The sequence below is a fragment of the Rhodnius prolixus genome, unplaced genomic scaffold (assembly GCF_049639745.1).
Source record: "Rhodnius prolixus isolate KJV_2025 unplaced genomic scaffold, Rpr scaffold_4, whole genome shotgun sequence".
In the NCBI taxonomy this organism is placed as follows: Eukaryota; Metazoa; Arthropoda; class Insecta; order Hemiptera; family Reduviidae; genus Rhodnius; species Rhodnius prolixus.
The window spans coordinates 27,194,007-27,211,393 of record NW_027411614.1 but is presented as its reverse complement, the minus strand read 5'-3'; the positions used below and the strand labels follow the sequence as shown (position 1 = coordinate 27,211,393).

The 17,387-nt window shown below is 31.1% G+C and overlaps 1 protein-coding gene and 1 long non-coding RNA gene across 2 annotated transcripts in view; one reads left to right on the top strand and one right to left on the bottom strand.

Annotated features, from left to right (window-relative positions):
• Positions 1 to 1,073: 1,073 nt before the first annotated feature.
• The window catches only part of JhI-21 (Juvenile hormone Inducible-21), a 44,830-nt gene continuing 28,516 nt past the window's right edge, over positions 1,074 to 17,387 (top strand). Inside the window, exon 1 of the mRNA XM_074130589.1 lies at positions 1,074 to 1,591. Coding sequence (XP_073986690.1) covers positions 1,171 to 1,591 — 421 coding nt within the window. The 5' untranslated portion in view covers positions 1,074 to 1,170. The remainder of the gene's footprint in view (positions 1,592 to 17,387) is intronic.
• LOC141455486 (uncharacterized) lies at positions 3,867 to 5,066 on the bottom strand. Its single transcript, XR_012459301.1, has 2 exons — positions 4,725 to 5,066; positions 3,867 to 4,604 (listed from the first exon to the last, which is right to left on the bottom strand). It is a non-coding gene; the product is annotated as an uncharacterized lncRNA (long non-coding RNA).

The window sequence follows — 17,387 nt, the reverse complement described above, 5'->3', positions numbered from 1 at the left end:
TTTAAATAGAGTTAATAATTGTTTAGCAGTCTAAAGGGTACAAAGAAAATCACGTAAATCATAAAAATACGCAGAATTAGAAGTCACAATGAAAAGGTGCAAGCAAATTATCTCTGGCCTCTTAATGAACATCAAGTATTATTTACTACCGTTATAGTAGAAAAAGTGTTTTAAAACTAGGAATTAGTTATACTAATTCAAAAATATATAGGAAATACAGTTAATTGTTTAATTTAGGTAATAGTAATTTAGGAAATATTAATGGTCTGCTTGGTAACAAAAATGATTTCTTTTTGTAAAAAAACAGAGCAGAAGAAAAGTTGATTATAATATGTTCTTGAATAATTTATAGGTGAATTATATGTTATGATAGCTGTTATAATACATACTGTAAAGTTATTTTATTTTCTTTAAATTCTTTGATAATTATGTAGTTCACCCTGACTCCATAAATTTATGGTACAGAGAGTAAATATTTTTACTAATTTTGTCATTCATACTTGTATTATCAGTATTTTTCATTTATTATTCTCAAATCGCCTACATCTACTAAAAAATCGTCAAATCATCTACTAAAAATAAATAAAAATTTATTTTAGAATTTTAAATAAGTGGATATCTTTATTTATCACTTTTGTATATTTTTAACTTCCATAAAAAAATAGTAACAATTGAATAGCAATCAATTTTTGTTATTATTATGACGGAAAGCAATCCCATAACTTTATAATTTAATATATTTCTGTATAATTCTTTAATTAACAGAATGCGTTAAACAAATTGAAGGTAGAAGTACTTACATTTATGAGTATTTATTACTTGTTGGTTTCTTTTTCTATACTAGAAAACAATAATTTCCTAAGAGTATCTACTCAGAAATTTAGTATAATCATATTTTTATTTATTTATTTATTTTTAAAAGTAAATTTCTTAGTACAACAATAAATTTAAAAAATATAACTAAGAAGAGAATTTATCCAGACATTTTCCAGTAATTTGTAGATTGCTCAATAGATGGCGTACACAGTTGTCATGGCAACGAAATGCTAACCCCACCGAAACGCCATTTTAGTGAAGGAAAGAAATCCTCATGTCGACAGCTTGGTGTTTAGTTCGCGTCTGGCATCGCGTAGTACCAACAGCTGGGATAAGAAAGTCGGCTTCCCAACCATGGCCGAGCCGGTCGCTCTCCGACGTAAAATCACACTAATGAACGGAGTAGCGTTAATTGTAGGGACAATAATTGGTTCTGGTATATTTGTCTCGCCAGCTGGTGTTTATCTATATACCAGATCAGTGGGAATATCTCTACTTGTTTGGGCATTATCGGGTATTTTCTCTACGTTAGGTGCATTGTGCTATGCGGAACTGGGTACTTGCATTACTCGATCAGGCGGTGATTATGCATACATATTGGAAGCGTTTGGGGAACTTCCTGCTTTCTTGCGCCTTTGGGCTGCTCTTCTTATAATTCGGCCGACTACACAAGCTATAGTTGCATTAACATTCGCCCAGTATGCAGCGAAACCTTTCTTCTATGACTGTTCTCCACCGCCAATAGCTGTTACCTTGTTGGCTGCTACTGCCCTCTGTAAGTACCATGTGCTTGTGTTTATAACCTAACCAGTGAAGGTTTCATTCTTGAATTAATCAGTTGATCATCCAATATTTTAGTTATTTTTATTTCTTTCAGTATAAGTTTTAATTAGCAGGTGTTTAATAAAAAGTAAAATAATCTTTTTAAGCTCCATATGCTTCTGATATTTTCAGGCAATACTTAAACGATTTATAAGGTCTGGTGTTTGACTTTTTGATTGTAGAGTTTAAAACAATAAATTTAACTTTCATTTGAAATATTAGTCCAGGAAAATTCATTTAACAAAATTTTGGGGGGTAGTGATACATCAGTTTCTAAGTTGTCATTTAGGAGTAATAAATGGTCTCATCACCCATGTATGTATAATATGGATAAATAGGTATATGTAAATAAAATAATTAAATTGAAGCGCTATTCCAGTAGAGCCACTGAATAAATTATATATTTTTATTCTTTTCATAGTCCCAACGATTTTCTTTAAACTTTATATACTAACTATTGTTTTAAACTTTATCTGAGAAACATAATTAAGGAGATTTTGAGAGTTGGGTGAATAGCTCTTTACTATGTGCCATCCCTTTTCATTTGTACAATGCACGGTTGAAAAATATTTTTTCATAGGAAGTTTCCACAGTAATAATAATAATAAGTGTTTATTTAATTCCAACGATTTACATAAGTTACATTACAGAATGCAAAAAATAATAACACTGAAGTGCATGAAGCGTACTCCGTCCGCAGAGTTGAGATTGATTACATACATTAATTCGTATCTCTAAAAATACAATTCGCTTTTGCAAAAAATAAAAATAAAATGATCCACCAGTGAGTAAAATAATTGAATAAAGAAAATAAATGAATACTTTTGCAAAAAAAAAATAAAAAACTAAATAAAACAATTTTAATCACAATTAAATTCATTAATTATTAATTTTCGGTAATTAATGAGGCCTCTTTTAAATAATTACATAAATTATTCCAGTTCCAACCATATAAATCATTTTCAGTAAGATTCTTTAAAATAAAATAACGTAAAATAATTAAAATACTTCATACGATGTGGAGTTAAAATAGTACATACACAAATAAAGTGTACTATCCTCTACTTGATTAAGGTTGCATAGTGTACATAAATGGCTAGTATCAGGTTTAAAAGGTCGGTAATTTAAACACAATGATTCAGTTCTTGCTTTTAATATTAATTCTACGTCTCTGAATGGCCTGATTGAAAAATAATCTGGATTATCACACGTTGCTGTGTTTGAACAAAAAGGCAGTTTTGATAGCTCAAACATAATTTATTAATGATCAAATGTATACAATACATCGAAATGAAAATTAACAATAAAATTATCCCTACTTCAGAGTACAGTAGTGTCCTTGCAAAGGTATCATTTCTGCATAATGTGAAAAATTCAGTTAATGTTGTTGGCGGTGGTGACATTGCTCTTGCACGTACATTTTCTGATGTAAAATACACACGCTGTCCATTTTCAAGATGTACTGCAAAATGAACCGTTGGAAATCGCTCATGAATGGAAAATGATAAAATACGCCATACAGCCTCATTGCTACTTATGTAGCGTCCCTGTTGATATTGGGTGACTTCATTGTTAGAAGCAGTTGTATTTTCCACTCCAATCACTGCCATATCGCTTCCTTTGTTCACATATTTGCAAATATATTTTATAGCTTTCACTGAATTGCAGTACTCAACATTTATGGGTGCGTTATACGTTTTTAGTAGTAATGGAGAATATGGCACTACCCAACGATTATCAACATCAATAGTATTGTTGAGTACTTTTAGTTTAATGGATTTTCCACCATCTTCGGTACAATTTATTTTCGTATTAATAATTGCAAAAAACTGTTTTTCATGGTTACACTTTTAACAAATATTACTAATTAAATGTTATTTTGATATTTTTGGGATATTTGTTCGGGAGCACTTAGAGCCCCAACTCTGATTTAAAAAAAAAAATTGCAAAAACCTTCCCGGGGATATACCTAATAATTTCCCAAATTTTCACGGCGATTGGATGTATGGTTTTTGAATCTATCGAGTACAGTCAGACAGGCACACAATCATTTTTATATACATATACAGATTATAAAGTTTTAAAATATGTGCTTAACTATGGAAAGAGTTTTTAACAATGAAGAACTTGCACATCTGAACACATCTAGATATCTTCATTTGCTTCGCCATTGTATAAGAGTGCGTTTTTTTTTTTCTATCTCTCTTTGACCTTTTAGCTTTCTGAGACATGTAAGAGTTCAGTAAATGAGATATTTACTGTGATAAAAGTCAGATGTTTTCTGAATTGTAGAATAGATAATAACGATCATCATTGTCATTAACATCAATACATCCATTAATTAAAACCAATCATGATGAATTGTAAGAGATAAAAACCTATAATATTTTTTGATCAAAAAGTTACCTTTTGATGCAAACGCAAGTGTTTCCTCCTTTTAAGCCATTTAATATTTTTCACTGATTAATGCGGCATCAAATTTTTGCATAACAATTGTTTTGCACGTTTAACTTACCCGACGATTTAGAAGGGCTTGGGATCTCAGTCAAAAAACTAAAGGAAATTAACGAAACTTCATCAAAATATTTATCTTAACAATAAGAGACTATCTGCAGTTCTTCGGAACATTGCTGCAGTTTCTTTGGCAGATGCTCAATTGATTGTTAATGCTTAATAATTGAAATCGTAATAAGTGAAGCTGTCTACTGTGACATAAAACATCGTTTAGTGTCAGTCGGATTCCAAACAGAATAATTTAAAGTTTCTGCTTACTGTGATTATTTGTTTATGAACAAGTGTTAAGCTGGCCCCATCATCACAAAAAAGTTAGAATTTAGTAGAACATTTAATGCTATTGTTGTATAATTTGGGTGCTCTAATCCAGAGTTCGTTTCCGAAGTCGTTTAACAAGAAATTTCCTTTAAAGTGGATGAGCTAAGAATATTAATAAGCAAGCCCCACCTAATCTGAAAAAAAAAAAAATTAATGTGAGGTTCAATCAGCAAATATAGAGTATTTAGTTACTCAAGAATAATGGAGAAGTTAAAAAAAAAAAAAATTCAACAAAAACCAACATATAGATTAACCACAAAGACAGAATCAGTAGAGATAATGGCACCCAAAAACATGTTGCTATCATGATATTGAATATTAAATAGTCTTATGTCATATAAATATATTTCATAACTATTTCATTTAAAATCTGAATGAACCATATTTGTCGCTAATTGCAAAACTCACAAATTTAATATACATATTTAATTTCCCGAAGTCACTAAACACAGCTCCGCGATCTATTCTAAATATAAATCAATTGTTAAATAAATTATTTACTCGCACATATATAATGGTAAATAGTTCTAGGAATCGCATACTAGAAATAATCCAGTATACGATTTTGTACAATAGCTTATCTGCTACGCCGGATGATTCACGTTCTAAAGTCAATACATCATATCTGATGCTCAGCGCTCTTGTTTCTATAGACTCAGTTATGGTTTTTTTAAAGGTCAAATTTTAGCATATTAGATCGTACGCAATTATGTTTTACAATTCGCGTATAATTAGCACTAAATTTTTCATCAGGTCCGACTTTTTTTTGCGGTAAAGAGGGGTTAGTCTAATTCGCGTCATTTCTGAGCTATAGTGTTCATAGATACGTATGTATTCCAACAACACTAACTAACTACTTAAAAAAAAACCGTCTTAGGAAACCTTAATTTGGACTATTTTCAATTATAATATCAAAATTTTTATCGTTCTGACCTCTCACCTGTTTTTCTTAATTTTCATTTAGCGTTAAAATATTAAATTTCTAACAGTGGACATGACCTTCAAAATTTGCAAAAGAGACGTATTTAATTTGCATTTTAAAGGTCAAATTTTTTTCGAGAAAAATTTTAATTGAGTGTTGTCGCGCAACCAAACTAACTTGAATGAAATACTACAAAAAAAATTCAAAAATATTTTGATTTAAGATATTTTAAAAATTTATCAGTAAAACGCTCTGTTAAAAAAATTAATTAATTAATGCCGTGTACTCTAAATTATTTATTTAATTTATCATTTCTTTATAAGTTAGCCTCAAGGGGCCAAATATTTTAACAAATTAAGGAATGTAGCTATAACAATCATTACATCATTACTTCTGTTCGGAAAACATACTCTGGAAATACTTAATTTGAAGTTTTAAAATTTAAAAAAATGTTTTAATGTGTGTTCGTGTAGGTTTTGACAGAATAAATGAAAAACGATAAGTCGCTATAAGTTTAAATTTAATATTCCGTCTTAATTCAACAGCCGCTTCTAATGCTAATGTTTTGGAGGAAACCCATCAATCATCGTAAATGCTTTACTGATGCGATTTTTCAGTTTTTCTTAATTTATGTGAGCAATGGATTTTAATTACTTTCTTTTTTTTTAGTTAAGTAAATATTTAAATAATAATAATTAAGAATTATAGTAACTGAAAGCCAGTAACCTGTTCATAATATCTTTTATTTATTATTTCTTCATAGGTAGAAAATTATGATGTAGCTGAAGTTGTTCCAAAACAAGGGATTGCTGTCAAAACAAGTGATACTCCCAAGAGTTGGATGGTTCTGAAAACACTTTTCAGTAGTTGTTGCAAAGCATCATTAAACTTCCCATTCATTACTTGTACTTTCAAACTTGTCATGTCTTGGATATTGATTATTGGTTTTCTCAGTTCCAATTTACATTTTATATACAAAAACATTTTTTTTCCAAATGACTAAAAACTTGTGTTGCCGATACACAATGTTACTATATTAAAACTGTCCGGTAGGACAGTTGTATAAGGGTTGATCGTCAAAAACTGCACGAAAAAGCGTAATGTTGAAAAACACCCAACTTTGACAATTTTTTTCTCTTTTTCTATAAAAGATAAAATTCCCAAATTTTCTTTATAATATAGGGCAAATCCTCCTTTATAACTGTAATTTTTTCGTAATAACATAGATTAATTAGTTTTCGAGAAAAACGATGCGAAAAATGCACAAAAACTACATTTTCAAAAATTCTTCTTCTTCTTCTTCTTGTTGTTGTTACCTTTTTTGTAAACTGCGTAGCGCCTAAACGCGCGAACCGATTTTCATGAATAAGGTGTCATTCGATTCGGAATTCTATGTAGATGTGCCTTTTGGGGGTTTCGACGCTGTACATCGAATAGGAGAGGAGTTAGCCCCCTTTATGTAAGGCCCCCTCCAAAATTATTATTACTAATTACTCTGTAAATCTTAGCCCGATTTTGAAATAATTTGGTAAGATGATTGAGTTAGGGCTCCTCTACGTAACATTAAAGCGGCGATCAGCTCTTACACTTGTTAAGGGAAAGTATAGCAATCGTTTCAAATTATCGACACGAGAACCGATTGTCATGAATGAAGTGTCATTCGAATCGAAATTTTGTACAGATTTGCACTTTAAAAGTCTGAACGCTGTGCCTCATAAGGAGGGGAGTTTGCCCCACCCAAGTAAGGCCCTTTCTAAAACTATTATTACCAATATTTCTATAACGCTTAGTCCGATTTTGATAAAATTCAGCTCGAATAAGTTGTTAAAGCTCCTCTACTTGGCTGTGAAGGACCATCAAGCTCTTGCATCTACTAAGAGGAAGTACTGCAATCGTTAAAATTATCAATGAGTGAACCTATTTACATTAATGAATTGTCGTTCGATTCAAAATCTTTGCCTTTTAGGGAGAAGTACTGTAATCACAGTTTATTTTTCTTACTCCTCTTAAGAGGAAGTACTGAAATCGCAGTTTAATTTTGCTTTTTACGTACAAATACCTTCCTATTTTATTCAAAACGCTTTCTCAAAAAAATTGTTATTGAGGATGGCACAACTATAATCATTCTTTAAAAAGATCTCTCCAATGGTAGTTATGGTTCCGACTTAACACCTTATCAAGTTATAATGATAGAATTGCTTATTCTAAATTTTAAAAAAATCAGTGAAGCAGATAAGTAACTTTGTAAAATAGACAAAAATGAAAATCTATCCAAAAGGTACAAAAATCTCTTTAACAAAAACTTACAGTTTAAAATGTTAAGTATAAGGGTTGATTAAACGCCAAAAGGTACACAAATCAGCTAGTACCCAACATTTCATTCATGCTTAGTTCATATAATTTAAGTAATTTTGCTGCATTAACTTTTCCTTCACATTTTTTAGAATTTATTAGATGTCACAGACCCTTATGCTGGCCAGATCATTCATAATATTATTTTGTTATAATTATGATAAAATGTATATTATATCTTCGTTTTTAAATAGGTACTTTATTTTAACTCCATTTCAAATTATTCTTTGGATTTATCTTTAATATGCCCTTTATTCTGAGTAGTCACATATACATGCATGTTAAAGTAGAGAAAAACAAAGTTAGAGTCGGCTACTGTTTAAATTTGAATCACAGATTTAACAGAATATTTCAGTCTTGAATTCGTCTTACCGAAATATTCGTGAGCACAAATAACTCACAGTTATTACAAGTAGATTATTCAACAACAATTATTGATTTCTCGATTGTAATTTAGTGTAGTCCCCCTAATTTTACTTATAGTAAAATACTGGAATAATTAGCTGTCCTAAAAATATACATATCTTATTTATTTTATATTACATATATACAACATTGTGGGAAGAACAGCTACATTGAGAATGTAATTGAAGAAAACTATATTATTTGCGATAGAGCCAGATAATTATTACCTATTATTATAGACGTTTGACTACTACATAAAATAACAATTACTTTAATGGAAGAATGAACTTAATCCGACGATTTAAAAAAATAAATAAAATAAACAAAATCATTGATGTATGTTGATATAAGCATTTTTTAAAAAAAGGTTTTTGAATTTTTTAGCCTCATTTTTTTTTATTATTTTTTATAACGTTTTTCTTTTTAACCTGTAATTAATAGTTTGATTATTATAAATAACTAGATATTACAGTAAATCTACAGTGCTACTTAAACAAATATTTTGTAGATGAAAATGGCCAGCATAAGGGTCTGTGACATCTAATAATTTCTAAAAAAATGTGAAGAAAAAGTTAATGCAGCAAAATTACTTAAATTATATCAGCTAAGCATGAATGAAATGTTGGGTACTAGCTGATTTGTGTACCTTTTGGCGTTTAATCAACCCTTATACTTAACATTTTAAACTGTAAGTTTTTGTTAAAGAGTGTATATACAGAGTGATCCATTTACCCAGTCGCTAATAACTTTTTAAAGAAAGCGAAATTTCGAAAAAAAACAAAAAGTAAATTATGTTTTTTTTTTGGTGTAGATTTAAAATTTTTCACCCCCGATGCTGTATTCTTTATTTTTGGCGGAGTTACGAGCAATAATCCGATTTGGTTTTTATAAGGACCACTAGTTTTGACAATGATTATGAAAACTACATAAAAGTCTGTGAAAAAATGACGTTAACCCCGTTTCGATATCCCAAATATTAGTTGAGATTTTTAAGATCAAAGTTACAATTTTATCTATTCGTGAACGGTTTTTGATATTAATTTTCCACCAGAAATACACGTTTTGGGAGGTCCAGTGACTAACAAAAAATGTAATTTTTGACGCAAAGAACAAAAATAATCATAATTGAAGATATTAAAGAATGTAGAGAATGTAATGGTTATGGGAGAATCAGGATAAACTTGTTTTATCATCAAATAAAAGCAACCATAACATCATTTTAATGTACCCCAGTATGAAAGACTTCTTGACCTCGTATGATTAGGGTAAGAATATCTTACCAGGGTGTTGGTCTAGTGATCAAGAGCGTGGCTTTGCATGTGGGAGGTCCCCAGTTCGAATCCCACGTATGACTTCATTTTAATTAAAAAAAAGAGTTATGATGTATTAAGTATTGTGAATGGCTGCACCCGCGGGCTTCGAACTGGGGATCTCCCACTTACAAAACCCCGCTCTTGACCACTAGACCAACATCCTGGCAAGATATTCTTACCACAGTCATAGGTCATGAAGTCTTGCAAACGAGTTGCATTAAAATGATGTGATGGTTACTTTTATTTGATGATAAAACAAATTTATCCTGATTCACCCACAACCATTACATTACTCTACAATTATTAAAATCTTCAATTATTATTATTTTTGTTCTTTGCTTCACCAATAACATTTTTTGCAGTCAGAGGACCTCCCAAAACGTGTGTATTTCTGGTGGAAAATCGATATTGAAAACCGATCTCTAAGAAATAATATTGTAACTTTGATCATAAATATCTCGACAAATATTAGGGATATCGAAACGGGGTTAACGACATTTTTCACAGTTTTTTATGTAGTTTTCGTTATCATTGTCAAAACTAGTGGTCCTTATGAAATCTCAATTAGGTTTTTGCCCGTAACTCCGCCAAAAATAATGATACAGCATCAGGGTTGAGAAATTTGAAAACTAGATAAAAAAAACATATAGTTTACTTTGTACATTTTTTCGAAATCCCGCTTTCCTAAAAAGTTATTAGTGATTGGTGCGTTTTAAATGGATCATTATTTGCAGAATTGTCGATATTTTTTAAATTATTTTAAGTTAAAGCCTATAAGTAAATGTTCATTTATGAGGTAATCATGAAATTTTTTTTCTTAATGTCCTAATTTTAATGTGCAGGAAAGCGGACCTTTTTTCGGCTAATGATGATCATACATGTCGTTGGTATCGTCGAAGAACTTGGCTATATCTAGACATGAAGATCCCCATTTTTTTTCACACACAGGTATTCTTTCCGTTTTGCTACATAAAAGTACATAGTTTCAATAATTGTGTTTCTTTCAATTTTATCAGTTCTAATGTTGTAAAAAACAATATTGGATTTTTGAAATTGATACGTAACGAAAATACGTGCTAAGGTCTTATAGAAAATATCCTCTTGTTTCATACACTCTCTCATTACGCTATGTCTGCGGTCAGCAGGTGTATGTTTTTTTTTTTGAGAGTGTATCTACTCATAAAACTGGAGGTAACTAAATCTTCGTCAAAGTTTTTTCTCATGAAGGCCCAGACCATTATGTGGTTAACGACAGGTCTCGGGCATTCCCCCTTCTTCGGCATATCTTGATAAGTAATCTTACAGCGCGAAATCAGTATAACCAAAACTGAGACAATCTTGCAATATAAGTACAGTCCAACATGTTTTTGTGCGTAGATTGGGGCCGCAAAAAAAAAGTTTGATTCAGAAAATATGTAAAAACTTTTCGAAATAACGAGAAAGTGCTTTCCAAACAAAATGAATAATTAAATTACAATGATATCATTTAAAAAAAAAATCTCATTTTAAACATGGAGAATTTTTCAAAATGTACATAATTCAAAACTACTCGTCTTAGTTCAAAACGCGCATATTCTTGTGATGGAAGAGTTTTGTAAATCGCTTTCGTCATTTGAAGATATAAGAGTTGTTTTTTATTTTTTGTTACCATAGACGATGATAAAAGTCGTTTGGTCAGCTGTGTAAACATGACGATAGCCAGAAATACACGATCGAAGCTCTTTTTGGAATTTCAAAACTTCTTTCGGAATTGTTATCTCCTTTTAAAAAAAAGCTTTTCCAATCTGCTATAAAGCTGGATCCCTGAATATAATTTAACCTCTGTCATTGAAGCCGGTTCTTCTTCTCCTTCTGCATGATCTGTTAAGTTATTGATAATGTCACTATCATTTACGGTTCCGTCCTTAATCATTTCGATAAGATCATTTCCACTGAAAGTGTCTAAACTTTCTCCGCTGATGTTATGAGCTAGCGCGATGATTTCTGATGATAACGTGGACGTGTTTTCGGTTAATTCTTATTAATAGAATAGAATAGAATAATTTTATTTGTTTTAAGGGTTCTACCCTATACAAATGGAGTTTGGTTAAATACAACAAAATAAAACCTTATAAAACATAAATAAAAACTTGAATTTAAAACTAAAAATCTACATTCCAATCGAATGGAAATAAAAACAGCCAAAATTTAAAAACATAAAAAATTAGAAACAAAACAAAATTATAAAAGTATTTTTATAAACTCAAAACGAAATTCCTCATTTTGAAGGCACTTGTTATAAAATAAAATAAATTATTTAATTTATCAATATCGGCTACATCTAATAGAGTCTGCACTTGAACATCTACATCTGAAATACTAGAAATGTATTTATTCAAGTATTTATCTCTATAAGATTGCAGCCTTAAACATTTTAATAAAAAGTGCTGTAAATCCTCTCTTTCGGGAATACTGCATACAGGGCAATTGGAGGTATCTGTTTGAAAACTGTTTCTGAAACCAGAAGAAGTGATTTGAAATGAACGAGGCTGACATAACCTCATTTGACTGATTAATTTATGCTTTATAATTGGCACCCTAAGAGACAAATATTGCTCACCCAGCGTTAGACTACTTATCTTTCTGAAGTCTGGATTGTAGTTTGAATGCAGAACAGCGTTAATGTCTAAAGAAAATTTATTATTCCGAAATTTCAGAATGCTACTGCTGAATTCATCCTTAAATTGTGACATTTCGCTAGTATTTAGCAAGCTAACTGCATCAATAGAATCCAATTTTCCTTTTAACTGAGTGTACCAATTAAATTTAACCACAGATATTCTGTCATTACTGAGGGATTTTAAAATATTCAAACATATCTTTGGGAGGCGGTTACCATCCATTAGTTGAACTTTATGCCACCATCTAATCATCTTTTTTAGAACCTCAGTTTCAATAGACTCTAACCCAACTTCTATACGTACATAATGATTTGGCACATTTCGTGGCCAATGGAAGATGGATTTAAAATATCTGGTCTGAACACATTCTAACTTACTGCAATATAATGGAGCCCAAATTTCTGCGCTGTATAATAAAACGGAATTAATCATAGATTCTAATAATTTTTTTCTTGTCACTAGCGAATCCGATTTTGACTTTATTAAAATTTCTCTAACTTTACGGGATGCTAATTGTGATTTTCTAATAAAATGGTCAGCTGTAAGTGAAAAAAGGCCTGAAGAAGAGAAAAGCACTTCGAGATAAATGTATTGTTTTACTATTTCAATTTTGAAGTTATCGTAAAAAAGGGGTTTCATAGATTTCACTCTACCTCCCCTTTTAAAAATCAATATTTTAGATTTATCAGGATTTACTGTTAAAGAATTTTGGTGACAATAAACAGAAAGTGATTTTAGTTTTTTATTAATTACTACACATTTAGGCTTTCCAGCACGGATTTAAAGTATGTTGTTTTTTTTTTTTAGCAACTGCTGTAGTAGCGTGGTTTATATATTGAGCATGTCTAATGAAACTGGCTGATGCAGTATGTAGAATCTCGATACACATTCATTAAAATAAAAAAAATCGCATAAAAACCACCGGACAAAACAGGTTTGACTGTTTCAAACCTGAAACTGAGGTTTGGAAAATCTAGGGAAATATAATGTTAGATATATTGTGCCTTTATGGATCCTTTTTAACTATCTTACTCTAACTTGCAGCTCTAAGTTTCTGGGCTCTTAGGCACCTAGGATTCTAGAGAACGAGTATGCTGATGAAGGGATGCGTAAAGGGTCTTCATTGGTTATAATTACTCCTCAACCCATTATTACCATATCCTATTGACGTTAAAAAAAAGGAGGTGAAGAGATAAAGTTCCTGTGCTGATAGTCTTTAGGACAGAGAGACTATTGTCTGACTTGAATAATTCTTATTAACTATTGTAATGGTGTCTGTTATGAGTGTAAAGAAAACTAATCGTCGCTTTTTAGAGGATTTTCTCGCTTATGGTAGAACCAAAAACCCTTGTCTCTGGCAAAGTTAAGGGTTTCGCTTCCTAAAAGTATCGCGTCTGGTAAATTAAGTGAACTGTAAATATTCGTTCAAAGCCCTAGGAGACCAAACCTGGAACCTGGTAAACCGTCATTTCTCGTAGTTTTTACCTCTAATTTGACTAGTATTCGATAATTATCCAGCTTTTCCTGGTTGGATGGATTTTTGTTTTAACATTCCTCGGAGTAGAAGAATAACGGGGATTGATGTATAGTATTGCTAAAGTTCCTTTCTTAACGGGTGCCGTTCCTCTGTACAATCATCTCTTCAGCTGTTGCGCTCTGTCTCAATTTTTCCAGAAGGATCCTACACTTTGTAAATGCAAACCGAATTATTCTGCTAAAGTGCCTTCAAGGAATATTTAAGCTGTCAATGAGGAAGAAATTTTGAAAATTAGTGAGGTACGCCTCTGCTGGGGTTGTGTAAAGACTTTTAAAACAATGATATTGACAACTCGTGCTCTTTTCTGCATGTGTTGACTACATTTGTAACATACACTTTTGCAGGCTCTAACGGAGCCATCTAAATCGGTATTAACGACAGTTATAATTATTCAAGTATACATAATTTTTAATGGTTTTATTTTGATTTGGCACATTTATCGACTCTTAAGTGTTACAAGGCATTCAATGGCCTTTTCTTAACTACCGTAGAAGTGAAGTCGGAGAAGATTATATACTTTATAGACATTAAGTAGTAAATAAGCTAACCTATGAGACAAAAGCAGCAAGGTACCAACTAACTCAAAAGTGAAAATGCCAGCAAATTTTTAGATGGCCAGAAAGAAGCAAATACCCATGGCCAGAAAAAGAAAAGTTAGTTCAAAGCTACTCGTGGGACACAAACAAGGAAGAAATTGAAAATTGGTTATAAATTTGAGCATGTAAGCAATCAGAATCAATGGAGTGCTTTATAGAGGCGGAACCAGAACTTCATCGCATTCATCGAGATACAGGTGCTTGCACACCGACAACGAACCTTTCAGAACTAGTTCACACTTCATTTCTGTTTATAGTCCGCGCATATCACCACTGTTCCATTTTACCCTTAAATATAGTTCTAGTTACATTTCACCCACAATACGGGTTAAAAAGTACGTAAAATGCAGTTAGAAAATGCACTGTCTTCAGTTTTGCTAACAACTTGCGCTATTTATTTCTGGAATAATCTGGTAAACAATGTAAAACAGGTGTTTTGACCCTTTTAGTTGAATGCAGGCACATGTTACATCACAGATATTTATTAGAGAAACAGAGTTTAATGAGTTATAAGCTTTATTTTAAACTTTTTTTCTTAGGTAAAACATCTTTTTTTTTAAATTTGTCATCATCATAATTAAACTTATTTCAAAGTGTAAAATAAAAGCGTCTACACTTTTATAATAGGCACTTTAGCAAATTTAAAAATAGATATTATTTTTAGAACGAGTACTCAGCTAGATATCTGGCGCGTATTCACGTACTCCAGTAAGTTGCCTAATCTGTTTATCATTAATTTCGTATTGTAACATTAGAGCTTTTTGCCATTTTTCGTTTTTGAAAGAGAGCGTCCTCATTTATGTATGTAACTATTTTCTAAAATTATTTTTCATAATTAGGGGACCACATAAAAATAATTCCGCTTAAAAACTAAAAAGTTCGACATTTTTTCTTAAATAATAGAAGAAAGTAAGAATATGCATAATATATTGCAGTACCTAAAAAATAATTTTGCCATATAAGATGAGTGCTTTATTCACCTTAGTTAGCTAATAAATTTACTCTTTTCAATAAATCTATCACTACTTAGCCAGCCAAAGCGTTTACGTTTGTTCCTGGCGTCTACTTAGCAAACTTGCTAAATAAAAGAGGACAAGTAAATGTCTGGTAAATGTCAATACTTTATGGGTCAATGTTTGATCTCTATTTGGATAATATATTTGGTCTTGCTTTCGAAGGAAACTTAAGGAGGTACATACTTGACTCCATAAAGAATATGTTTTTATTACAAAAAAAAATAATAATACAATAGTAAATAATGTAACATAGTACTTGAAGCAAGGCATAAGTGCCTTTTTTAATTCAATGTATTATAAACTGTACAGATTATTATTTGTAGTAATAATAATTAGTAATAATAATAATAATAATAATAATAATAAAATTTAAGCTTTTGTTTAATTTCTAATTTTCGAAAAATCTGCGAATCTAAAACTTAAATTTTAACCCAAATTAAAGAGCATAGCTTCATTAAAGTAAAACAAACAAACAAAAACCCATTTGTTTATTTAAACTATGCAAATGAGTAAGAAACTAGAAAGTGAAAGAGTAGTAAGTAATAATCTAGCTTTCGTTCAAACATTCAAATTTAATATTAAAATGCATATCAAATAAACTGACCAAGCAGAAGAAACCGGCATTTATAAGAAAGTATGAAATTTAGGAAGGATCTGCAATCTATTCAAATTAAACGTACTAGGCAATATGGCACTCAGGACATTTGTCCAGGTAAAAACTTCAAAATTTTAGATCTTGTGAGGTAACGCTTAGTGGAGAAACTGAAGCTCTGTACAAGGAATAATCTGTACAGTGTATAATACAATGAACTCAAGACACTTATTCATTTCTTCGAGTGAATATTTTTCTTGATCTATATTAATTCCAAACCAGGATTTAGGGTCTGTAATTTAGATACAATATTTTGTCCAGGGGTCTAAAGAAGACATCCTTCCTGCCAACGCCCTGTAATAGATCTCCTGTGATTTTGAAGAACCAGAGATCAGCAACCTTTAAATTATGAATCTGACACTCCGTTATTTAACTAGGGTATTCTGCAATGCTAATTGTCTTTAAAAAAAAAAAAATGGTCAGAATAGAATATAGTCCTCCTAACAGCCTTCAAACTTCAATTTGAGAATTGAAGTTCGGATCCCAAAATGGATAATTTTTTAATAATTTAGATCTATGTTTACAGACGTGCAGTTTTTTCATACAACGCGTACTTCTGCAGAAGTAAGATTTTTCTGTAATGTAATAAACAAGACGATCATAGAGTTGGTAGAGTTAACGGACAATGGCGTTGTCTCAAGGGAAACTGTTGAGATAGCTGCCTCCTTTAACCTTGGACAAAGTAATGATGGTAAAAAAAATTTACGAAATTATTTAATTGGCGCAGAAACTAGAAATCTGCTTTCATTGCTTGATATTGGAAGAAGTTAAGAGTGTAGGGTTGCTGAAATTTACTATTAAATTCATATCTGCAAGTATACTGACAATATACCGGTCTTTTGTACTAAAAGCACGAAGCTTTTGAATCTAAATTGCATATGAAAAGAATCGCTCCAAGAAGTAAATTTACATTGAAGCAACTTTGTTTACAGATTTTAAGTCAAAATGATTTAATGAAAAACCGATCACAATTAAAGAAGTATTTGGTAAGGTCAGATTGATAAAAAATCAAATTAAATTTTTGTTAAGATTTTATGCAATAGAATAATCAACCTTTGTTTTGTCTAGAATTTTAAGAGAGAATAGAAAATGGTTATATCAAGAATTAGCCAAATTTATACGAACGATTTTGTAACAGCAAGAACTGACAATAAGAATTTAGATATCTCCTTCCGAGAGATCGCGCATCGTTTGGACAGAAACTGTGGAGGTTATACTATGGTTTGAAAAAAAGGTATGTAGCACCGGAGAAGTGATCGTTCTTAAGAAGTAATTAACGTAAAATCCATTACATGTTGGGTTATTGGAAAAATTGGCTTAAGATTAGGGTGTCCAGGCGAGCAGTTTTCTGTGATATTGTTTTGTTCTAACTTCGACGGCTATGCCGCTGGCTACTATTCACAAGAAACCTTGAGAAAGCCAGGCTCTACTGGTGAAATAAGATACCAATGGACAACCTGACTC